We start from the raw sequence: 27,021 nt of genomic DNA, 5'->3' as shown, positions 1-27,021 counted from the left end.
GTAACTTCAGCTTTGGTTACTTCCTTATGTATTGTGTTGTATCTTTAAACTGTATTATTGTACATAGTGTCGGTACATAAAATAGAGATAAATAAAACAGTAAAATGTCACTTCTAGGGCCAACTTAAGTATAAAGCTCCGTTCACTCATGCGGACCGTTTAAGTTGATAGGGAGGTTCGGGCCACGCGCCTCCCTAATGGAAAGATAATAACTGTTTAGTGAAAGCCTTGCTGTATTCGGAACCGCCTAGTATTCGTATTATTTTAGCCTGAAAGTATAGCAATGTTAACAGTTTCATTCTTATTTGTACATTATGCAAAATACGTTTTTGAATTTGCTGTGTTAGGGCCTTTGTCCTATCACGCTTGTCTGAGTCCGCATGTGTGCCTTTCGCATCCTAATGTTCATGTGTACTTTTCATATGAAGAAAGCTACATAAAACCATTCGAACACGACACATATTTGCTCAAAAGCAATAATAAGAAAGTTAGAAATATTATAAAACTTAAATGTCACTTCTAGGGCCAACTTAAGTATGGACTTCCGTTCAGTCATCCGGGCGTTTAAGTTGATAGGGAGGTTCGGGCCACCTCCCTAATGGAAAGATAATAACTGTTTAGTCAAAGCCTTGCTGTATTCCGTACCGCCTAGTATTCGTATTATTTTAGCCTGAAAGTATAGCAATGTTAACGGTTTCATTCTTATTTGTACATTATGTAAAATATGTTTTTGCATTTTCTGTGTTAGGGCCTTTGTCCTATCACGTGTTTATGTCCGCATGCGTGCCGTTCGCATCCTAATGTTCATGTGTACTTTTCATATGAAGAAAGCTACATACAACCATTCGAACATCTACGCATATTGGCTCAAAAGCAATAATAAAAAAGTAGAAATAACTTAAAGGTAAAATGTCACTTCTAGGGCCAACTTAAGTATGGACTTCTGTTTAGTCATCCGGGCCGTTTAAGTTGATAGGGAGGTTCGGCCACGCGCCTCCCTAATGGAAATATAATAACTGTTTAGTCAAAGCCTTGCTGTATTCCGTACCGCCTAGTATTCGTATTATTTTAGCCTGAAAGTATAGCAATGTTAACAGTTTTATTCTTATTTGTACATTATGTAAAATACGTTTTTGCATTTGCTGTGTTAGGGCCTTTGTCCTATCACGTGTTTATGTCCGCATGCGTGCCGTTCGCATCCTAATGTTCATGTGTACATTTCATATGAAGAAAGCCACATACAACCATTCGAATATCTACGCATATTGGCTCAAAAGCAATAATAAGAAAGTTAGAAATAATATAAAAGTAAAATGTCACTTCTAAGGCTGACTTAAGTATAAAGCTCAGTTCACTCATCCGGGCGTTTAGGTTGATAGGGAGGTTCGGGCCACCTCCCTAATGGAAAGATAATAACTGTTTAGTGAAAGCCTTGCTGTATTCGGAACCGCCTAGTATTCGTATTATTTTAGCCTCAAAATATAGTTAGGTAAACGGTTTTATTCGTAGTTGTATAAATGTTTGTAAAAAATACATTTTGACTTTTGCTGTTTGAAGATCTTTGCCCTATCACGCTTGTTTTTGTCCGCATACGTGCCATTCGCATCCTAATATTTAACTCGCATCCATATGTCCTTTTACTATGATACATACACCCATTCGAACACCCACGCATATTTGTTTAAAAGCAATAATAAGGTAGCTGGAAATAATATAAAAGTTAAATGTCACTTCTAGGGCAAACTTAAGTATAAAGCTCAGTTCACTCATCCGGGCGTTTAGGTTGATAGGGAGGTTCGGGCCACCTCCCTAATGGAAAGATAATAACTGTTTATTGAAAGACTTGCTGTATTCCGTACCTACATTTCTACTATTGTTTCCCGAAATTCAATTATTAACAGCTGTGTTCGTGAAAAAACTTTTATTGTTTTCAAAAATATTTTAAACTATTGTTTGTTCCATTGGGGTGATACCTCAATATAAGATATGGCTTCTAACAGAGTGTTTATGTACGAGTACCTTCTAACTTTAAGTATATGAGGTGTGAACAACTTTTTTATATGATTGAAGGAGTAAATGAGTTGTATTCCATATAATGGTTAGTGGTCATGGCTGTCCATGGACATTTGTAACCAACTTCATTATAGAACAAAGATTTTACATGAAGCCGATTGCAGATGTGTTGCCACTCCTGAGCATTATGGTCTCCTCACACTTAAGTTAGTCGGCATCAACAATATTTAACCGAAATGAAAGAATTGCTTCCCGCTAGAAATAGGGGTGATACTTTTGTCACATCATCATTATACTTAAGAAAAAAAAAATAGTGAATATTTTAAATTGAATACTTTACCATAGTTGAGTATTTGTATTTCAATCTTACAAAATTCATACATTTACGGGTAAGCTCAGGCCGGTTCAATAAGCGCTCAGATTGGTCGTAACGTGCCGTGAAACGACTATGTCTTCATACTCTATTATTCTGAACGTTACTGTACATAGTAAAAGTCTACATTTTAATTATTTGTAATATCGTGGGAATAATTACTAGAAGGAGCCTTATAGTGGGTCTTGCTTTTTATGATAACTGTTTATTAAAAAATAACTTACTAAAATTTTCAATGTAGAATTCCCTGTGACATGTATAACACTTACTATAACAAGAAGGTGTGAAAATTGAAATTCTTAGTATAAGGTTTATAGAGTGTTATTTTTATGCACGATAGGTGCAGAGAAAGTGATAGACATCTATAATCAACTCCAGATAAAATTAAATTCTTACCAGAGGTCGGCTACAGGTACGCCTGAGGACAAAGCTGGGAAACCTCGGAAAAGTATGTGTCTACAGTATCTACTTCAAATCAGAACACCGCACCGCTGCCAAAGTGGAAGAGGGTTTAACCACCTTCATTTTTTTAATTGAAACTGATTAAAGCCTTAAGCAATCGTTAAACGCTAAATATATTCAGCTTCAAAATACCCGCTGTAACGGTTAAGTTCACCTCGCTTCATTAAAACATGTAGAGCGGTTAACATGCTACGGAATTGCTACGGTATGTCTTCATACTCTTTTATCGTCTTTGTTTTGCATAGTGAGCTTAAAAGAGTATACTGTTTCATTACAAGTCTTAGTATACATGCATATTAAATTGCATAATTGCAAATTAGTTGGTAATAAATGAAAGCTTAACATTAAGTGTGTTGAAAATTAATTAAATAACGTCTGTTGGTCCCATTTACATCTACAGACATTGATCGTGTCAGGCACAGGCCGTGTTCATCAACAACCCATTACTGTCCCACTGCTGGGCACGGGTCTCATCTCATAATGAGAAGAATTAGGCAATAGTCCACTGCGCTGGCCAAGTGCGTATTGGTTCACATCCCTTTGAGTTTTTTTTATAAATCTCTCAGGTATGCAGCTTTCCTCACGATGTTTTCCTTCACCGTTTAGCAAGTGATAATTAATTTCTAATACGCACATAACTTTGAAAGATCAGAGGTGCGTGCCTGGGATTTAAACCTCGGACCCCTCAATCGAGAGGCCGAGTTTCTTAACCACTAGGCTCACTGCTATCTTTACCACAGGCGGTGGTACTTTTCTTAAAGTATAAGCGTGCCGTAGTCGTAAAAGTATGGTTTCTTCAATAAGAAACAAAAAAGTATTTAAGCTTTTGTTTTTATTTGTATTACATTTTGATTTAATGTAAGTTAAATTTTATTATATTTAGTTCTAGAGTTGATTTATTACATTAAATATATTTTAGTTAAACTATAAAACAAAGCTTACTATCAAAAACCATACATTCCTCTAGTGTTACATGTGTACATAAACGATACACATTTACAGTAGTAGTAGTGTTAGTAGTGTACATTTTTACTAATTATCAAGTGGCTTGTATGCCTTCTGACAAGGTTTAAAAAAATAAAGTAATTTCATCTTTTTCTTTATCATTTCTTTAATAACATTTGAACTAATATCCAGCTTAAAATCACGTTTTCAATTCATACGTTAATAGGTGTAAGTTCTCTTTGTTCATTAAAGTGTGCGGATTGGTCATTATGCACCGCGGAACGGCTACAATGTCTTCGTACTCCATTATGCTAAGCGTTACTGTGTGTAGGAATGAGAGTTGATGATAATTGTTTCTGTGTTTAGAATAAGTGAGAAATAGAGATTAAAGAAAATCAAAAATAAATAACGGCGTATGGTAGTATATTTGTAAGTGCAAGCTAGATTTGATATTCAATTTAGAATTCTGTAGAAGGGTATAGTTGAAGAAATTGTTAATGTAGTAAGTAGAAGGTACATTTATACGAAATCTACCTATATGATTTGTTTATATGTACACAATTAAAAATTGTTAAATTATTACACAAATAAACGTCAAAAAGATACTAGACAAAAGATTGGAGACATCGAATGTAAATGCTATGATTATTTTTATAATCAACTTTACACCTATTAAAATATTAAATAAACAAAAAAAACACATGAACTTATTCTTTATTAAATAAAACACAAAATACTGATGTATTATGAAATATCGACAAGGTATTCTATAAATTGTTAAATAATAATAATTAATTACATGCGAATAACATTTACATTGTATGTTTTTCATATAAACAATATTGCATATTCGATGAGTAATATTTATGCTAATATATTCCGCGAGAATGATATGAGGGTGACGAGGGGAAGGTCGTGATACCCGCTAATTAAGGAGTTCATTTATAACTGCGCAGATGCCGCCACTTGTTACGTTGGTTTGTTGATTTATTATCTGTTTTTGTTGGAAAATATTTCTTGTATTTGAAGTAGGCTAGTTAGCTTAATTGCTCTATATTAAATGTAACTATATATTTTGTTTATACCTACACGTTAAATTAATTTCAAGAAAAAATATTAGAGTTGCTGGAAATTTCATAACTTGTTAAAAACAGCTAACTTTAGATGAATTAATTTTTTATTTAAAACTTTTATCAATTAACTCATTGTTAGTAAAAAACATATTATGCAAATAAATAATAAAATATCGACAATGTACTAGATAAATTGTTAATACGATGATAAATTCCGAACCATCAATTGTAAAATAAATATTAATTACATACGAATAACTCGTGCGAATAACATTTACATTGTATGTTTTTCGTATAAACAATATTACATATTCGATGAGTAATATTTATGCTAATATATTCCGCGAGAATGATATGAGGGTAACTAGGGGAAGGTCGTGATACCCGCTAATTAAGGAGTTCATTTATAACTGCGCAGATGCCGCCACTTGTTACGTTGGTTTGTTAATTTATTATCTGTTTTTATTGGAAAATATTTCTTGTATTTGAAGTAGGCTAATTAGCTTAATTTCTCTATATTAAATGTAACTATATATTTTGTTTATACTTACACGTTAAATTGTTAAATTATTAAAGAACTTTCGCAAGAAATTTCGAGAAATATATTAGAGTTGCTGGAAATTTTATAACTTGTTAAAAACTGCTAACTTCAGATGAATTATTTTTTTATTTCTCATTGTTATTGAAAAAAAAAACATATTATGCAAATAAATAATAAAATATCGACAATGTACTAGATAAATTGTTAATACGATGATAAATTCCGAACAAGCATCAATTGTAAAATAAACATTAATTACATACGAATAACTCGTGCGAATAACATTTACATTGTATGTTTTTCGTATAAACAATATTACATATTCGATGAGTAATATTTATGCTAATATATTCCGCGAGAATTATATGAGGGTGACGAGGGGAAGGTCGTGATACCCGCTAATTAAGGAGTTCATTTATAACTGCGCAGATGCCGCCACTTGTTACGTTGGTTTGTTAATTTATTATCTGTTATATTGGAAAATATTCCGTATATTTATTAGAAGTAGGTTAGCTTCACTACTCTATATTCTATTCATTAATAGTAAGTGGGTTTACTCAGTTTATGATCATATAGAACTAAATTCTTATTATAAAAAGCATCGATTAGTAAAGATACTTCGCCGCCCTGAAATTGAATGAAGTAAATAAACGGCTTATTAGTAAGTTCTTTATTTGAATTCTTGACAAATAAAAACATTTTTAGAGAAAATTTACGAATAAATAACTAATACTGCGTAATTTTCATAATAAATAATTATTTCAAATATTTTAGGGACATTTTAGCACGGAGACGTGGTAAAACTTTTTACGCAACTATTTCAATTCTCAAAACTAGGTACATTTTCTTGTTAGGAGTGAGTAATCTTTACTAATCTATGATAAAAAGAAACATTTTTGAAAGATTCAAAGGTAGGACCAGTATGGTTATGTTATTATCGAGGAGGTGCCACATCTTCTTACCCGAAGCAGTTCTTCCGTTTCGGTATAAGTAAGCAGAAATAGGCGTGGCGCCGGAGTCGAACCACAAAGGGTTCTACCACCTTCAGCCACCAATCTATGATGGGCTTTAGTTTTATATGGAGTTAGATACAAATGTCTTTAGGTGGCATCAAGTGGACCCCATTCTCTTTTCCTTCTCCAATCTAATAAAAAAGATAATTGTTACAACCATTAAAAGCAAAGTATTCTTCAGCACATTTTTTGAATTAATAGTTGAAATGTTCATATAATTGCAAATCCCGTTGCCAAGTACTTGTTCAATTATAAAATCTCCGATCCACCGACCGTTTAAGCAATTGAAACGTTTTACCGGAGCCCTTTAGTCACCGCGAGGATGCTCCAAATAAGTACAATCAAAGGCCCCGCTTTTAATAATAATACTTTTACTTCAATCCGACCGTCTGAGAGCGATCTTCAAATCGGAGCAAAGCTTAATGCGTTTTGCGGATTGGTGAACCGGAGTTGTTTTGTGCCTATATAATTTTTAGGCAATAATTTAGATATTTTCGCATTTAGTTTAAGTTTAACCAATTTAGGTATTTTCGTTTCTGGCTTAGTTTAAAAACAGACGCTTCTTATTCCGGAGTTAAGTATATGGTAGAACTTGTTAAGTATAAAGGTTCATTTACTTTAACAGCCACTGAACGTGCCAGGCACGGCCCGTAGCAGACGAAATAATTTTTTATACAATTATTTCAATCGAGACTTACTTTTGACGCATTCCAACTTATCCAGGGGTAGCAACGTATGTTTAGTCGACCTCAGGTGGGAATCTTATCGTATCTAGAGTTGATTACAGTTGTCCCGCAGTGTCCAATTTCCATTTGGTAGACTTTATGCTCATTGGCTACTTGTATATTATAAAAAAAAAGTGTGTGTGTGTCAGCTACGACGCACGATTGGAGTTTACTCCTTACGAATGATAATTATGATATATATCGAATAGAAAAAAGGGTAGGTAAATGAACGCATCTGCTAAAATGATAAGAGAAACAAACATATATGTGTAATTATTCGGATTATTTATATTACTTCAATAATGCGTATTACATAAAGTATGTTACAAAATAATATAAAATAGCGCCATCTAGTGGCAAGTTTTATAAATTGTAAGTTTGCAAGTTTATCAATCTATGTATTTTGGTTCCAAATATTATAATGGTAACTTAATATAATTGTTTATATTAAAGTAAATTTTAATATAATATAATTATTTATATTTAAAACAATGTTAAACGTTTTATAACTTAAAACTTAATAATTATAATTTCTTTGCCATCTATAAAATATCCTTGTTGCAATTTACGGATGAAATTTATATGAGACTCAATAAACATGTTATTATATGTAATTTGGATTGTTTCTGAATGTTTTATAATTCTAGAATTCATTTAAAACGTATTGCTAATTTTATATAACTTATTTTGAACATAATTCATTAGCAATAATTCTGTAATAAATATTAAATAATACTGTTTTGATTTTGCCCGTTTATCGTTGATAGATGGTGCTGATCAATAATGCATCCATTTTTATAAGTTAAATTAATATATCAGTAACTTACAAAAGCCTCTTTATGTTAAAAACTTATTTTGCTAATATTATATCTTATTCAATTGCTTACTGATTTTATATGTTACTCTTCTTTAAAAACGTTCATAAAAGATTGTTAATCATATTATGGCGCCAATGTTCATATTTTTCACAGTGTTTATAAATGATCAAACCTATAACTTAATTTATGCAAAAATGTAAACAAATTAGTTAATGACGTTTTAATGTTTTATATATTGCTAATTATTTTTATTGTAATAATTACTTTCATATGGGATTTGAACTTACTGTATTTTAAATTAATAAAAGCACTCTTGATTCATATTTTGGTTACCGTTACGCCTCAACTTTTCGTGTTACACTTGATTTTACTCCTCATAAAATTTCCGTACCGGGCCTTATAACTCAAATCGTTTCTTAAGGAGTAAACTCCAAAATATTCATCAATCATCATTAACAACCCATTATTGTCCCAGTATAAAGTCCAAATATTAGTAATCGTTAAAAATATGAATAAGTAAAAAATACTATATTAAGATATATCGTTAAGCGATATATTTAACATGTTTTTTCTTATTTCATTCATTATCTATGTATATACAAGGCTGTAATAATTAGGTTAATGATACTCAATTATTACATGTATTTCACTAAGCGCTCAATATTATAAAATTAGTTACTAAGTATATTCCCTTTTAATCTTTTGGGAAAATTCAGTCATCCGTTACATTATTTCTAAAATTAGCCAACACATAGTAATTTATAGATGTTTATGTATTATAACTCTACTTCACACCCTTTAATCCTCTATGATACCACAGCGCTTTACACTGCAGTCTTATGACAGAAATTAGTTGAACTACGAAGCCGATACCGTAGCCCTATTCTCGTCCCGAAACTACAGGGGCAAACTACGAAGTTTTCTACTACCTTAAGATACATAGAGGTCTGTAATAATATAACTCTAAAAGGTTTTCTACTTAAATATACTACCTTATACAAAACAGGTACTTCAGTAATAGATTACTTGCTGTCGTCGTGGGAGCTTACAGGAATTCTCGCGGTGGAAATGATTACCGCACATTCCGTTTAGCAAAATACAAATGAAATTTGCTCTGAAGCAGAAAATGTTGAGGGAATCTAATTCCAACATATAATAAAAAAGAGGTGATAAAATTCTTCGTGTTTTGATTGCGGAACCACTGTCACATTTATTTCTGTTCTTAAAGCACTGTTGTAAGGCCGCGAATAAATACGAACATACGTAACGATGAAGTAAACTGAATTATATTTTTAAAACATATTTTAGGTTGGTTAAGGTGGTCGTGTATGTTTGACCGAATTATTTATATCCTGCTTAGAATTAATTATAGATGATTATCATAAATAATATATGGATTGCATGCTATTTCATTTAAGTATTTTTTCTACACATTTTCATCTTTATTTTTGATTATTTATTTGTCTTTATAATTGTTTGTATGACACCAACATTCGTTCTTGTTTTTGTAGAAGAATAAAAATTGACACAAACGATCCTAGGTAATCGGATAACATACCTTTATCATCTTTTCAACATGTTGAATAGAACTAAAGACGAGACGAGATCCTTTATATTATGTGTGACTATGTACTGACTATGTACTGACTATGTACTATGAAATAAATAATCTTTTTATGAGCTTACTAAAGTAAACAGACAACTTCTTTCACGGCGAAAAATACGACTAACCACACAACAGGTAATACATTACTGTCGCCCTGAGTTGTGGGAGCTTAGAAAAAGTCACACGGTAACAATGATTACCTACCGCTTTTTCCGTTTAGCAAAACCTCTGAGGCGGATAGTAGCGAAAAGGAATCAAATTTACGGGTGCAATGGAAGGGGAGTAAGCCAAACGACATTAAGGAAAATGGGAAAACAAACTAAGAAATAACAGGAAATATATTATTCGTTCGTAGCGTAGATGACAGGTATATAATAATAGTAATAATAGACATTTATTTTGTTTTAAGTCGAAAAGATTTTCGTCAGATTGGATTTTAAGTTTAAACTTCAATTTATACGTTTTCTTCGTAATATGCGTGACATAACACGAATAGCTTTATACTGTTACTAAATAAGAAAAGTATTATAATTATATAATGCGTCATTTACGGAAACAAAAAAATTGCTAAAGATAAATGATAATCCCGTCTCATCAGTGTCGTAGATTAATACATTCAAATAACACCAAACTTATATCCGTAGTCGTTGTATAAACGAATTTAGTCGTGCGGTAATGATTACCGCGCGTTCCGTTTAGCAAAACAAAATTTGCTCTCAAACGGAACGTTCCGAGGGAATCCAATTTGTGCGCCCAATAAAAGAACGAGTTGCATGAGGAAATTTGTCACATTTACCCATTTACGCGCCACGTATGGGGATACGTGGAGGAGCCATGCGTATTGGAGGAAATAAGAAGGCACACACATTTATGTATGCGCATACAGAACTGGTGTTGTAACCTTGTAACACATCTCATGTTTGTGTGAAAAGTTTCAAATAAGTTACAAATAAGTTGCATTAGTTTTTAACCTATTCTCGTCACACTGATGACACTTCTTTACTTGATTGGTCTTCTGGTAGAATGAATAGGGTTTAAGCTGTAGTCCATTATGCTGGCCAAGTGCGAATTCGAAGATTTTACATATCTTTTAGATTTAATTCTATAGAACTTACAATTGTGTCAGTTTCCTTGAAAAAAAAATTCGTTGATTAATTTGTAATATGCACTAAACTTCAGATCAGAAAAGTCAGAATTGCGTGCCTGGACTTTTAACTGAGTCCTCAAATTGAATTTCAATCTATTACTAACTTTTAAGAACTTTTTTAAAAACTGACAAGTTTCGTCACTACTTTTCTTAACTTTAAAGCAAGTTATAATTAAGTAGAAATATACACCTACATAACTTCGACAAATCACATGTGCGTGCATGAGACTGGAACCTTCAGTTTTCGGATTGAGGACCTGAATTTCACTCAAAGCTCCAAATGATGTTTTAAAGCAACGACACTGTTTATTTAAACATGTCTCGTTTCATCCCAAAAATGAAAAAGAAAGACAAATATTCTACACGTGTGTTATTTTCATTCTTTTGTCATTTGGGCTTTGCCCCAGAGAATGTAAAGCACCTTACTGACCTGAAAGAAAAACTCAAGGCTAGGGAAGTACCTACTTGAATAAATGATGCCCTCTAAACATACTGTACATGTCGCAGGATCTCAGCTCAGACCCTTACTTTTTAGGGTTCCGTACCTAAAAAACAAAAAGGTACTTCGTAGGATGTCTTTGGTGATTTTTGCTCTTCTGCCCGTATGTCTGACTGTTTATATAATTTTTATTAAGAATGCATATTTTAAGTATCAAGAGGAATCTCAGATATCAAGTTGAAAATGTAAAATACTCGGGCCTATGGACTTTTTCAGCCGTGATAAAATTCAAACTTAAGCCAATGCAATCTAATAATTATATAATCGTTTATGTTGAAAATGTTGGCATATTTCGATTTCATAAAATAATAAAAACCTATAACTATAACTTCCCATTGACCCAAAATCAAGAAAATTGACGAGAAGTTATAAATTATGGTACATATAAAGGAAACGCACTAAAACAGTAAATTAATATGTTGAACAAAAAATACGAGTATCATAACAAAAAGATGAAATGTTACAAACTAATCACCGAATCGTATGGCAAAATTAGGTTTCTCTTACGAGCTTCTACGGAATCCTCGCTGCATGAATCTATTTCGCACTTGACCGGTTTTATTTCATATCTAAATGAGCGGACGGTAGAAATACAAGAAAAACAAAATTATTATTCCCCGTCCCTCGGGAGTGATAAGCAGGTTACCTGTCGAAAGCCTTCAACCTTTATTCATTTGAAATTGTAACTCTAAGAAAGGTCCATACATTATTGATGAGAGAGAAACTTTTATTACTTGTTGGCGCTCTTCAGCAACATGTTTTTATTGACGTGCTTGAGTTACCGTTTGGCATCAGTCCATAGACTTGGGCGTAGCGACGAGCGACGCGACAAGCGGTGTGATTTTTGGACGCCCTTTATTTTTCCAGAGTATCGCTGTTTCCTGTGGCTTGTCTGCGTGGCCACGAAATCGGACTTAGACTCTATGTTTTTGGAACAACATAATCGAAATTTCTTCACCCATTTTTGTACTTTTATTTGTATTTTTTTTTTAATTTATGGTGGGATTTTTCGCTGGGCGAACACATCATCCCGTATAAACAAACTATAAGGCAATATATTCATCCCATAACATTGTTTAATACGAGTATTTACTTTTAAAAGATTTTAAATTGCGTACATACGGAGTTTTTTTCGCCACTTCCTCTCCATAACAAACCACTTTCCAAAGCGGTAGTAGTTTGTTGGTGTTGGAAAAAAAAACCTATATGAATATATATCTTGATTGTTAGCAGTAGCATATTTTTGCACTAACTCACTAAATTTCCTTGCATACTTACGGAGTAAACAAAGAACGATATAGTCTCTTATAATACAGATAATAGAGCTAGTGCCACATTTAATACAACCCTCCGTTGACGACTTCAAAAACGATCTTACGTACGTGGTATAATTGTCACGGCGCTTGTAGCTTGTCGCGTCGCTTGTAGCTCGTCGCGTCGTTTGTAGCTTGTCGCGTCGCTCGTAGCTTGTCGCGTCGCTTGTAGTATGCCGCGTCGCTTGTAGCTCGTCGCGTCGCTTGTAGCTCGTCGCGTCGCTTGTCGCTGTCGCCTCAGTCTATGGCGGAGTGCTTAAGCTTGTAGCCCCGCTCTTAGCTGTCGCTTGTCGCGGTAAGTCTGCGGCGGTGTTATACGGTTGCTTTGAACAAATGTTTGTGAAAAGATTTTATTATTATAAAATTTTGCAATACTTCGGAAGCTGTTATATGAAATAGCACTTGAATTGAACGGCGTGAGTTAATGGCATTGCTTTGTGTGTGGGTTTTTGAGTTTAGACCATTATAGAATTTCGATTAGTTTATCTTTTATAAGTTTGAAGTAGGGAATGAGCATGCAGTCCACTTGATGCTATGTGGTCTACGCTACCCATGGACATTTGACAAAGTGGTTCTACCTTTCTGAGGCCAATCACAGATAAATAAAAACTGCTCAGAACTAATATCGTCACCTCATATGTAGTAAATCACCCGCCATCTACACTCTTTCACCGGAACTCATATTTGTAGGTTGGAAGGTGGCAGAACTATTTGTTGTTCGACTCCGGAGGCGCCACAGCCACACCTACGACTATTATTAGTGGAAGTTGTTTAAAAATAATTAAATATGTGTACAACTTTATAACTTAGCATCTCACAAGTTGCGTGTGCGTATTGTTTAAAAGTCCCGTAGCGCCGCGCGCTTCCTGCAACGTCTAAACTCCATCCGGCAAATGTAGCAAGAACGAATCGTATGTCTTTTTTCAAGCCGTGATGTAAACAGATGACCGCGGGTTCAAAGCTCTCGTTTCCGCGAGGGGCGGGGGAAACAAAAGATGCTCGTTTCCTCCCCCGCTCCGACGCAGAGGTCGGGGGGAGAGGTACAATGGAGGCATTGTTTGTGCCCGGTGACAGGAAAAACTCCGACCTCCGTGTTTCTGTGAATTTTTTATTTCTCTCTATTCATTCTTTCCGAGCTTTTTTCTTATTCTCGGTAAGCTCCTTTGACTATGTCACGGGGAAATCAAAGTCGTTTGTTGAGCTCTCGCTGAAAGATTCCCCGATTGTAAATAGGATTCCATAGACGCGACATTTACGCGTTAACGCCTCCGAACGTACTGTACCCTTAGTATGAGTTTTTACGTTTTTACAAAAATTACTGTTTTTGTATTTGTTTACGTATTTGCCCATACGTTTCCAATCAGCGCTGCTAGCGGACTGTTAGGAAATGTATGGGAGATACGTAAACAAATACAAAACAGTCATTTTTTGTAAAAACGTAAGAACTCATACTAAGGGTACTGATATTTGTGTACCCCTACGTTGTATAAGGTTTATTATTTATTAAGAACGTAGGTAGGATCCTTCGCAGTTTGACTCTTCGTTGCCTTTATAATAATATAAATATGCGCTGCTGTGTTTTGGTGCGAAAATTTCTCATCATAACTTTCAAATTATGCTTTCTTCTTAACGTCTATTTATACAGAAGCTTATTATTTAATCAGAAAAGCGAAACTCGCTACGTACTTTCAAACAAAAACAACGAAAACAACTACTTCGCCAAAATATATGAAATTGAATACATCCCGACGCCTAATCGATACACAAAATGTCATTCGCACAACGAAAATGTGGTGGACGATTACATACAATACGTATACCAGACATCCATTAGGAGCCGCAAACCTTTTAAGCCTGTTTATCCACTTCTAACCCACATTCAATACTCAGACTGACCTTTTATTTACTTTCACACAACTTGAAAGGATAGAAAGTATAATTATAAGGTCGTAGAACCGTAGAGACACTATTTCTGCCTAATAACAGCAGTGTTAAGTGCTCGGTTTGAAAGGTATAAGGGAGTCAAACTTATCTGAAATGTTCTAACGAAGTTATCAAGGGTTAACAATGTACCTGTGGCGGACCTCTTATCTTATCTGGGGTTGATTACAGATATAATCGGCAGTAGCCGATTAGTATCAAGTGAACTGAACAGTGTGTTACTTCAATATTATAGAAGTAGCTGTTACAAATCCTTTTCAGCGTATTTATCCACTCACCCACTCAATACACGTCTTCTATTTACTCTGACGCAACTTCAAAGTATAGAACGCTCACGTTCTTAATTAAAGATATCAGTGATGGCAAACAAAGCGGAATCGTACTAAGCATCGATATAGCCAAGATCCACAGTAATGTGTAGCGAATGGTCCGGTTTGATAAGGAAAAACGGGTAAATAAGGAATCGTGCGGCCCGGAAGGGTCAGGCGGGGAGTTGGGGAGGCTGCTTCCGCCGGATATACAGCCGTCCGCCGGCTTAGCCAGTGTATTTCATCGCCGTGGGCTGGTTGCTTCTCAACGCGATTTTATACACATTGAAATTTCAACGTCAAGAAATACCATATAAATAAGTAATATTATAAACGAGAAGTGACTTTATTTGTTTGGAAATACCATAGAAGTATATCCTAAGTAATATTATAAATGCGAAGTTTATTTTTTGCTACACTTTCACGCTTTAACAACCAAACAGATTTGTTGCACGCGTTATCAAGGGTCCAGAAAAGGACATAGGGTAGTATTCTGGAAAAAGTATGCGTAATCTACATCAAATATGATTAAGTAGACTGCTGTCTGAGGGCGGCCACAGATCCCACCACCTACGTTCTTAATAAATAATAAAAAATGATATCAAAGTTAAATAAAGTAGAGCTAGTGATAGTTGGTAGGTATATAAATAAGCAAGAACCAAATAGTTTACATTTTTCTCTTTTATGTCTGAAACTCTGAACATGTATTTATTGTTAGTCGACGTGACGAGCTTTGGTGTAAATAATAAAAAATCCTTAATTTTTTTAAAACCTTAATATAGGCGTTTTTAAAGATCGAGTTATAAATAATTTAATTAAAACGCTTAAAGTTTAACATTTAATTTTCAGAAGGTAACGCAATATTTATTAAGTAGCTAACTCATTAGGCGTATAGATAAATGTTTAGTTCATTAGCATTTTCCTTCATGACTAATACTTAGTTTTGTATGGAGAATGATATCAAATAGAAAAATAATAAATGTAGTTCTATAAATCGCGGTGTAAGAGTCAGATGAACGTATGTACAAAAAATCAAAAATGGTTTCTTCTTCACAAAACGGTCCACAATGTAGTCTTTTATGAAATGGCAAAACGACGTAACGCTTTATACAATATTATTATTTCAACTATTGTATATTACCTCTATTAATAATCTGGTAAAGTTTGAAGTGGCGAATTTTCACACTATTTTTGCTCTCCTGTAAAATTGACAAAATGTAGATACGTTCATCTGACTCTCACACCGCGAAATGTGATGAGACACCCAAGAGAGGGATACTCGTATTTATAAATTGAATACCAAAAAGAACTCAAATTCCCTATTCTATATTAAAAGTTAACGAGGCTTCACGTGCATTAAGCCACTAAATCGCGCCACTTGAAGTATGGAATTCTTTTCAGCTTTTGTGGCTGAAACATGTGTAAGGGCTTTCAGTTTTACGTCGCTAATGGTGTCGATGGAGGTCCGCTTTACTTCCAATTAACGACTGAACGTTGAGGGCAAAGTTAGCTTTAGGCTGTGTTCACATGTGGCTGTTTAATAAAATCTAATTTATTTGGAATCTTTTATAAAATTTAATATGTTATAGTAATAATTCAGAAGAAAGAATAAGCTAAGTGACGATGAAATGGTAAATAATATATATTATGTAATCATTAACAGACAATCTTAAATTATACTAACCCATTATTTTTTATGTAGTTACTATATAATTTTGAAGAAGAAAAGAAATGTTAATGAAATAAATGATATCAGTCAATAAGAAATGTAAAACACGAAGGACATTTCCTACTTCATCAACTATTATCACCTGCCTCAGTAACTCATAGTAACAGTGTATTCGCTCCCTAAATTCTTAATTTAAAAATATTTTACCAGTGTGTAAGCAACCTTATATTCAAAAGAGATATGTATCAGTAAAAACTTCATAATTTAAACAATGATCTCCATTTCTTACTATCTCGATTGAAACGATACCTAGTTAATTAACCTAGTTAGTTATCGATACCTGGTTTATTCAGTTGTCTAAATTTACAATTGTAGTTAGGAACCTTTATTAGTTAGTAAAACATTAGGGAATTATATAATATTATATATACGAACGTTATTCGTAGATTCAACCTTTAGTGCCAATTTATATGAATTGCAAATAAATAGAAACTTATCAGTAGGCAATAATACTTAGTCTGTATTTTATATATAACTAGTTTTTGCCAGCGGCTTCGACCGCGTTTAAAAGAAAATAATATGTTAGTAAATATACATAAAACAGAAAATTCGTACCTTCAACTTTGCTAAAGATCATCACTTGATCAAATACATACTTTACGATTCAATCCTTACTAATATAGATTAAAATAATCGATGTTTTGGGTCCAAAGATCGATTCTCCGATTAATCGATCTTAGATCGCCATCCCTAGGTCCCGTGGGATGTCCGGATAAAAACTATTCTATGTCCTCTCTCGGGTCTCAGACTATCATTGTACAAAATTTCATTAAAATCTGTTCAGTGGTTTGGGCGTGAAGAAGAGACAACCAGACAGACAGACAGAGTTACTTTCGTATTTATAATATTAGGAAGGATTTATCAGTAGACACAACAAATAATACAACTACGTAACATCAAAGATTTTGCGAAATACATTCATAATATCGCATCATCAAAAATCGCGAAAATGGAGGCTATTCCCTATTCGTATTGAAGTCCGTACTTTTATAATACCTGTAAGCAAGAATATGTTTAGTAGCCGTCATATAACAACCTCCACCCTCCCCCGATTTCCAATGGATTCCCCATTCGTTTTTTCGCTCCTTGTCCCCACTCAGGCGTAACATGTTATGTAGGTGCGCTTGTAATACAATTTGCTTTATAAATACTCCTTACGGATCGATGAGTGCGAGATTGATGTGTGCGAGATTGATGTGTGGATGTCGTTAAGTGTTTCGCTCGTAAATATGTATGCAAATATGTACGTACGAGTTACGATTTTCGGAATTTATTTTACTGTAGGCGTAAAGTTTGAACGTTCGTGATAATTTCGATTTTAAATGAAATGTAATCGACAAGAGCGCGTTACTACGGGGAGCGGTTTGGATTGTCTATTCTCGAAGTCAGATTTGTATTAGAAATGGATTATCATGTTTTAACAGCAGTGCTGCTAATTATCTGCTGTTTGAAAGTCATGATGGTTTCATAGGCACACTTTTACACACCTAGACTTTACACAGAAATCTATCTATTCGCTGTATAATCGAGCTGTAGAGAAAATTATAATTATTGTTTTCCCAATGACGCTCGATTATAACTAACTACACATCTGGCATAATGCAATGATGTAAACGATCTGGGAAGGATTTGCCGCTGTCGTAAAGTAAATGGTCATGACGACAATACAAATGGCGTGTTAAGTCCCACATATTTTTCAACGAATCGTATTAAGATAAGATTGTTAAATCCGTGCGAATATCATGTGAATAGACCTTTATATGTCTACATTTTTGTACATATTATCAGGAGGCACGGCAGTGCCTCCGCCAAGTCGAGCCAAAAAAAGCGGCACGGCCGTAGCATTCCTTTCTCGATTACAGTTTTCAGTTCAATATTTTCAGATTTATTATGTTCGAACCAAAAATTAATGTCGTATCCTTGTAAGCAAATAATTTCCGTTGACTGCCGCATAGTTATGTTTTTTGCAATATTTATGAAGGCGGACAAAGATTTCATTCTCTCTAAGGGCCGCAGCAGACATGCTACTATTAATGTTGGCCCTTGACGATTTTGCTAATTTTCGGAGCCTAGATGCTGCGGTCAAAATCTATACACTGCACACATATGAGTATCGTTCGAAGGTATCTTTGTTTGTTTTTTTTTTTTTTATAATATGAGTAGCAGACGAGCATGCAGTCCACCCGATCGTAAGTGGCTACTGCCGCCATGGACATCTGTAATCAACCCCAGATAGGATTAGATATTCCTATCTGAGGTCGGCAACTGATGCGCCGCTACCCCTGAAGACTAAGCTGGAACGCCTCGGAAAAGTCTGTCTCCCTTACCACACCCTTCAAACTGGAACACAGCAGCGCCTAACACTGCTGTTATTAGGTAGAAATAGGTGTGGCGGTGGTGCCGCCGGAGTCGAACCACAAAGGGTTCTACCACCTTCAAAATCACCTTCTTTGTATGATCAATGCATGAATTCCTCGCAAAAAACCCCGATGTAGCAAAAATGCAGTCGCTAAAACGCGTATTTTAGATACCGAAAACGGACGTAAAAATATTTAAAACGTGATGTAGCACTGATGCAATCACCAAAACGCGAATCGCCGCTAAAAGTAGCCCGCCTGCTAAGACCTTAAAGGTATATTTGCTAAAACATTTGACTGCTATATCTGAAAGCATTTATAAAATGGGAACCCATATTACATTCCTTAGAAATATATGACTGGGAAGCAATATCTGGTAAACTTTGCCGTTTCCTGTACGCGGAAATCGATTTCTGATTTCGTACTTTATTATATGGAAAATGGATGCTTCCGCTGGATATACGGGTACCAGCGAGACGTTTTATATTGGAATTTCCTTTCAACTTGTGTGTTTTATAATATAGAAATAGTAAATAATTTAGTCATTGACAGTAAGTAGTCATTGTTACTTAGGATCATCTGTAATCAACTCCAAACAGGATTGGAGTGTTACTAGAAGTCGGCTACAGTTGCGTTGCTACCCTTTAGAATTAAGAATGCTTCGTGTAAGCATCCTTTTTACCAACCAGAACTTGCCTTCACTGCGTAGCAGGTAGTGCGTTAGTTATCCGTACCCTTACCAGGAGTTTTACGTTTCGACAAATATGACTGTTTTGGTATTTGTTTACTTATGGGCCAATACGATTTCCTAGTTCTGACACAATCCGCTAGGGGCGCTGATTGGAATTTGTATGGGCAAATACGTAAACAAATATCAAAACAGTCATATTTGTCGAAACGTAAAAACTTATGGTAAGGGTACTGGAGATATCTAGAGCCCACGAAGCGGTCTACGAAATTGAAAAACTGTTTGCACCAATTAGCGCAAAATGTACGAACGACGACTTGTCTACGCTTACTGTGTGTAGAGGTTCCATCTCATGCCCACGTCAATAATTGGAGTTGTTCATGTTTTTTGTTTCAGCGGTGCTCACCCTGGGGCCGCATTGTTCGTGCTTCCGATGCATGCACCCGCCACCTCCCACGCCTTCGCCCGACAAAAAACGGTTCGTATTTTTCATTGTTGCTTTAAAGGCTTATAGGTTGCTTTTTTATGCCCTGTACCTGCGGGATAAATGCCCGGAAGCTGATGGTCTGTTTTTGTCGTGATTTAATGCTAGAATTTATTAATCTAGGCGGTTCCGTTTAATGTAAATTATTAAAAAAATAAAGCATTTGTTTGTTGGAATCGTTATTGTTATGTTATGTTTATTTTGATGTTCTATTACGTTTCTCTTAATAAGAAGTAAAATAGTTTTATACTAACACTAGCAGAACCCGCGGCTTCGCCCGCGTAAAAAAATATCATATGACATACAAATAACTATAATTTGTTCGTACCTTTAACAATTTTAACGATAAAGTGGCATTAATATTTAATTAATAAAAGCTTTTATTTTCGTCACTGTGTACCTAAATTGGTTAAGGTTTCTTCAGAAACATACACTAAAACTCTAATTAGTGGACTGTAATGAAACTTTATTTAAAATATAAGTTTCATGTAAGATACAATATTTATTATTTACACTATTCCATAGGAACCGTCCATCTATGGGGCCTTACATACAGTGGTTCTTTCCAGGATCTCTGACTGGGCGATTAGAGCTCTCATTCTTACCACCCGCAACTCCAGAAGTCCCCCTTTAGTCTCGTACGGCAGGCAGGGGATACTGTAGCCCTGTTCTAGCTCAAAGTTTTAATTCAAGATCTATGTATCTATCACATCACCATCACTAATCCACGCATAACCACAACCATACCCCACGGCAGGACAAAATGTTGGCACGCAGTGTGTCCACAGTAGTTGCGACGTACGAGTATCTAATCAGTATACCAAAATGTAGGCTAATTTGAATAAACTTACGCATTATCATATATAAAATTTGCAGCCGTCCACGTGGTCGTGCATTGGTCTAAATAGACGTTATCTGAAATTTAACGTTTCTAAGTTCGAACTTAAAAGATTCCCGTATACATACATATAACACTAACTTTACCTCCTTAGTAGAATTTCAAAAACATCCTATGTACATATGCATCAATAAATACTTTATCAGCAAATTTCTGGAAGCTAATATTCAACACCAGCGGTCGGCAACCCGACACCCACAGGTGGTGTGTGGCCCGCGACTTTCCCTGGTGGCCCGCGGATCTGTGCGTTACTAATAATTGGCCAAGTGCAAGTCAAACCCGCACCTGGAGGGATCAGTACAACCAAAATTTTCATTTTTTTTTAAATGTCTAGTATTTAATACTGCAGCAACCATTAAAGTACACACATTGCGAAAATTTGAACTGTGTACCTCTAACGGTTTAAAACTTGGTTGGAAAAATAACGAATAGCAGTTCGTTATATGGGGTCCCCTTTTTGTTTTCAACTTTTTTTTATTTTTAGTATTTGTTGTTATAGCAGCCACCGTTATGCAACCTCTGTAAAAAATTCACATGTCTATCTATTACGGTTCCAGAGATAGAGCCCTGTGACACACGGACAGACGGACAGACAGCGAAGTCTTAGTAATAGGGTTCCGTTTTTATCCTTTAGGTACGGAACCCTAAAAAACCGCTGTTCTGCACTTCAGCACGCGCAATACATTGCCATGTTAAAAATATATGTTACTACGGCCCGTGGAATTTCGCCCTACACTAAACTTCTCTGCACTCTGTTCTTTTTCCAGACACGCCAAAGGAAGTAATTTCAATAACGGTTTTTAAAGAAACTTTCTTTACTTATAGCACCCTAATGGGGTTGATTGTGATGTGTAAACAGGAAGGCATGATGCATACACCCCTTTATAGCCGTCTTAAGGGTTGATCTAAAAAAAAACAGTGTCTCAGATGCTTCATTAAGTCCAATGATAGTTTTTCATAGTGGTTGCTTCCAAATTCACGGATTATAAAATATATAAAGTTCCAACCCCTATTTAACGACCTCAAGGGTTGATTTGGTGTGTGAAAATGGAAAAATAGTGATATATTATTTACAACCAGAAAGCAATTTACCAATTTTCATAGACTTTGCTTTAAAATCTGCGGACTTCTAAACGAAGTTTCTACCCCTATTATACCCTCATAAGGGTAGATTTGCCATAAATGGTGTTAAAAAAGTTTTATCATTCCCAACCAATTACATTTTTTACAGTCCTTACTTCCAAATAAACGGTTTTTAAAATAAAATTCCATCCCCTATTAAATAACCTTAAGGGTTGATATTCCACAAACTGTTTTATAGGTGTCCTATTATTTTCAATCAGAAAGCCAAATAAAAATTTCATAGACTTTGCTTAAAAAGATGCGGACTTCTAATGCGGAGTTTCCACCCCTATTTTACCTTCTTAAGGGTAGATTTTCCATAAACGGTGTTAAATAAGCTCTATTATTTCGAACCAGAACACTAAATGCTGTTTTTACAATCCTTGTTTCCAAATGAACGGATTTTAAAATAAAGTTCTATTCCCTATTAATCGAACTTAAGGGTTGATTTTTCAAAAACGGTAAAATAGGTGTTCTATTATTTACAATCAGAAAGCTGAATACTAACTTTCATAGACTTTGTTTCAAAATCTGCGGACTTCCCAACAAACTTTCAACCCCTATTTTACCCTCTTAAGGGTAGATTTTCCATAAATGGTGTTAAAAAGTTCTATTCTTTCCAACAGGAAAGCCAAATGCAATTTTTATAGACCTTGCTTCCGAATTAACGGAGTTTGAAATAAAATTCCAACCCCCATTTAACGACCTTAAGGGATGATTTTCCAAAAACAATGAAATAGGTGCTTAGTTATTTTCTATCGAAAACCCAAATACCGATTTTTATACAGTTTACGTCAAATCTGGTGGACTCTCATACAAACCTACAACCCGTATTTAACCCAAATAAGGGTTGATTTTCCAAAAACGATAGAATTAAAGTTCCACTATATCTAACCAGTGAGGCAATGGCTAACTTTCATAGTGCTGGCTTTCAAATCCGAAATTTTTAAAATAAGCTGTCCACCCTTATTTTACCAACTTAAGGGTTGATTTTCAAAAAATGGTGAAATGGGTATTTAATTATTTTTAATTGAAACCCCAAATACCGATTTTCATAGAGTTTACATCAAAATTCGGGGAATTCCATACAAACTTACAATCCTTATTTAACCCACATAGGGGTTGATTTTCCAAAAACGGTAGAACTAAAGTTCTATTATATCTAACCAGTAAAGCAATGGCTAACTTTCATAGTGCTAGCTTTCAAAATGGCAGAATTTAAAATAAGCTGTCAACCCCTATTTAACCACCTTTAGGGTTGATTTTGAAAAAACCCTTAGATTAGATTTTTATTACTTTAAATCAGAAAGCTAAATACCAATTTTCATCCAGTTTGCTTTAAAACTGACGGACTTTTATATTAACTTTCAACCCCCATTTAACCCCCTTAATGGTAGAATATCAAAAAATCCGTTCTTAGTGCGCATCTACATTATAAAATGAAGCTATATTCCAAATTTCATAGTTGTAGCTTCAGTAGTTTAGTCAAAACCTTGATTAATACGTTTCGAACGTGAGTATCTTTTCGCTTTTATATATATAGATTTTTATTTTTTAGCAGCTACGTTTTTATCTAGAAATCTATCTACTTAGTAGAAAAATCTGAGAGTAAGACAATTTTCCTAAAATGTTCCTAAATGTTGTTGTTCTAGCATATATTTATTTCGCATGTTGTTACAGTGAGTGTAGTGACGTTTTGAAAAAGTGGAGGCTTTACGCACGATAAAGTAGGCTCAAAAGCTTATAAAGGGTTGATGAGGACAGTGCGTGGGGTGTCACGCGCGTTGCCAGGCTTATCTCGTTACCTTTGAGCAAGTTCGTGACGGTCACCCTTATAATATTAGAATCACGTGTACTTAATAGCCAACTTACGTATGCGGTGACCATCTCGATCCTTAGAAATGGTAACATCAGTCTGCTTTGAATAGATTTCTTGCTCTATGTATGGAGTTGGTTACATTTTTTTGTGTAATATAGAACTAGTAAATGAGCATGCAGTCAACCTGATGGTAAGAGGCTGCTGCCGCTGAGATATATCTGTAATAAACTTCAGATAAGATTAGAGACTGTTTAAGATCAGCCACAGATGCGTTGCCACCACTGAGGACAAAATTGGAACGCCTCGGATAACTATGATTCCTATAAATCAGAACACAGGAGCGCTTATTTTGTGGCTGAACATTGCTGTTATTCGGTAGAAATATGTATGGCGGTGTTACCTCCGAAGTCGAACCATAAAGAGTTTTACCACTTTCATAAGCAAGAACACCTGTATTACCTGTTGTAACATCTCCATGGGCCACAATGAATATGACCAACCAACATAATTTATGTATACATACGTATTTTTTTATATACTTTACATCCTAAAACGAGACTTCAGCTACTCACTATTGCTATTAATAAATTACAACGCCTCGAAAACTTTCAGTAAACTTCACTTGCACTTTGCACTATGATCTAGTTAGTCGATGCTTTGTGAGCAAATACTAAGTTATAGTTTAATGAACACTATCCCATTCGTGAACTCTAGAGATTATAACTCCGGGTATACGGTAAGTTAAGTAGCTAAACACTAGCTTAGGTTTTAGTTTATGAATGTTTTTAAAAGAATAACCTTAGATACGTTCGATTAATGTTAATGGTATGTATGTATGTATGTATGCACGAATGCATGCATGGATGTGTCTTATTCTTTGACACGTCGTGCAACCCAACGAGTTGACGGATTTTAAGATATGTGGTGTCGTTGGATTAGTCTAAATTTATGGAGTATGATACATTACTTCTCTTTCCATTTAATTATTATAAAACAGTAGATTTTTTTTGTGTTATAGTTACTAGTTCTGTACTTTCACGAGGCCTTAGCTACTCACTTTTGCTATTAATAACCTCCAACGACTCATAAACTTTCAGTAAACTTCACTTGCACTTTGCACTATGATCTAGTTAGTCGATGCTTTGTGAGCAAATACTAAGTTATACTTTAATAAACACTATCCCATTCGTGAACTCTAGAGATTATAACTCTGGAGTTATCCGGATATAGAATAAATTAAGTAGCTAAACACTAGATAAGCTTTAACTTTTTAACATTGTTAAAAGAACAACATTACTTCGACGAATGATTTTCAAGCGTATGTATGTAAGAATGTATGTATCTAAATATATATAACTCAAAGGTGACTGACTGACATAGTGATCTATCAACGCACAGCCAAAACCACTGGACGGATCGGGCTGAAATTTGGCATGCAGGTAGATGTTATGATGTAGGCATCCGCTAAGAAAGGATTTTGATCAATTCTACCTCCAAGGGGACAAAATAGGGGATGAAAATATTACTTCGTAACGCGAGCGAAGCCGCGGGCAAAAGCTCGTGGATATATATAGATGTATGTATGGATGTATGTACGAATGTATGTAGAATTGATATCTCATTCTTTGGTACGTCGTCAAGCCAAAACGACTTAACGGTTACATTACTTCTCTCTTTAGTTAACTATTTCTGAGCTTTTTCCTAAGTTATTTTAAAGTTAGTTTAATAAACACTATCTAACTTGCGGACTCTAGAAATTATAACTCCGTATATAAGCTTAGTAAAAATACAAACTAACCTTTTACTTTTTGATATTCTTATAAAAACAGCGTTTATTTCGCTTTAAGCTATTTATAGGGGTATACAAATGTTAGCTTATTGCGCTTAACGAGGATATATATAAAACTGTAGGCGTTTTTAATACTAAGTAGTAAGTTGTTATACAATATTTACCTACTTATATTGAAATGGGTCGTACAAAAAATAATTGGTTTATTTGAAGCTTAAAATGTAAGGCTTTTTATATTATGTTAGTTACAGTTTAATTATACGTTTCCAGTTAAAATCGGTAGTAACGTTATAACTGACAGTACCTAATCAACACAATAACACCCAAATATACCTATAACTATATACATAAATACAAAAATGATATTATATGTAATAATTACAATACATACATACATACATTACATGATAATAACAAACGAGCATGCAGCCCGCTGGATAGTGTTTTCGCTGCCGCTTGTGAACATCAGTAAGCAATCTCAGATAAGATTATTTAAGTTTGTCACTACCTGAGTTCGTCAACACATATGTGGTAATCCTTGTAGGCTAAAGAACGTTTCGGATAAACACCACTGTATGCTATACACCACTTACCAAACAAGTTTTTGCTGTTACGTCGACTACTAGTTATTCAGATTTCAGATATCTTAAAAAAGTTATAAACACGCCAAACACAGAAGCAGGAAATGTCTAGTAGTAAAAGTTTTACAGTTCCTGCCCCCACACATTAGCACAACATTGTAACACACGTAAAACTTTGAGAGCGAGCGTAAATCGTGAGTAACAGTAAATTCAGGCAATAGAAGCTTGTAAACAATTTCACACGCTTTCAAATGTATTTTAAAATTCGTTGGCGTAAACTGAAAATTCCGTTTAAAGCAGCCCAAAACCATTTACATGTACAAATACGGATATGGATTTTGAAGCACTGCAGTGCCGCGGGCTAATGGTAACTCAGACACGCCACTTTACACGAGTATGTACCTTCTATGAAATAATTGACGTGTATTGTGGTATGTGTGTTCACGGATTTACACTTAAAGTGAAATGGGACTTATAAATATTTGCTAGCTATAACTATTGATACGCTCGGTAGTAATAATTAGTCTTAAGTATTGAACATTAAATGCATTTGTAATTTTTTTCACAATTCTTGGCAATTGGCAAAAATCAGTTAAGGTTTGATTCCTCAAAGTCCTGTTTCATGTCGCAAAATAACATTTTCGCATAATATTGTAATGTTTAATACTTTATTTTATATTCAAATTATACCTAAGGATTTACGTATAAAGTGATAAGATAACACAGCTTGTTATTATAGTAAGTAACAAGAAGTAAAATACATAATATTGATTTTCA

The 27,021-nt window shown here is 34.6% G+C and overlaps 1 protein-coding gene across 1 annotated transcript in view; it reads left to right on the top strand.

Moving 5' to 3' along the window:
• Positions 1-27,021, top strand: part of LOC140742554 (uncharacterized) — an 80,192-nt gene that overhangs the window by 21,090 nt on the left and 32,081 nt on the right. Inside the window, exon 3 of the mRNA XM_073073456.1 lies at positions 19,948-20,029. Coding sequence (XP_072929557.1) covers positions 19,948-20,029 — 82 coding nt within the window. The remainder of the gene's footprint in view (positions 1-19,947; positions 20,030-27,021) is intronic.

This window comes from Epargyreus clarus, unplaced genomic scaffold (genome assembly GCF_041222505.1).
Source record: "Epargyreus clarus isolate Ecla_fem2 unplaced genomic scaffold, WU_Ecla_fem_2.2 ptg000006l, whole genome shotgun sequence".
Classification (NCBI taxonomy): Eukaryota; Metazoa; Arthropoda; class Insecta; order Lepidoptera; family Hesperiidae; genus Epargyreus; species Epargyreus clarus.
Note: the sequence above shows the minus strand (reverse complement) of the source record. Positions and strands in the feature narration are given on the sequence as shown.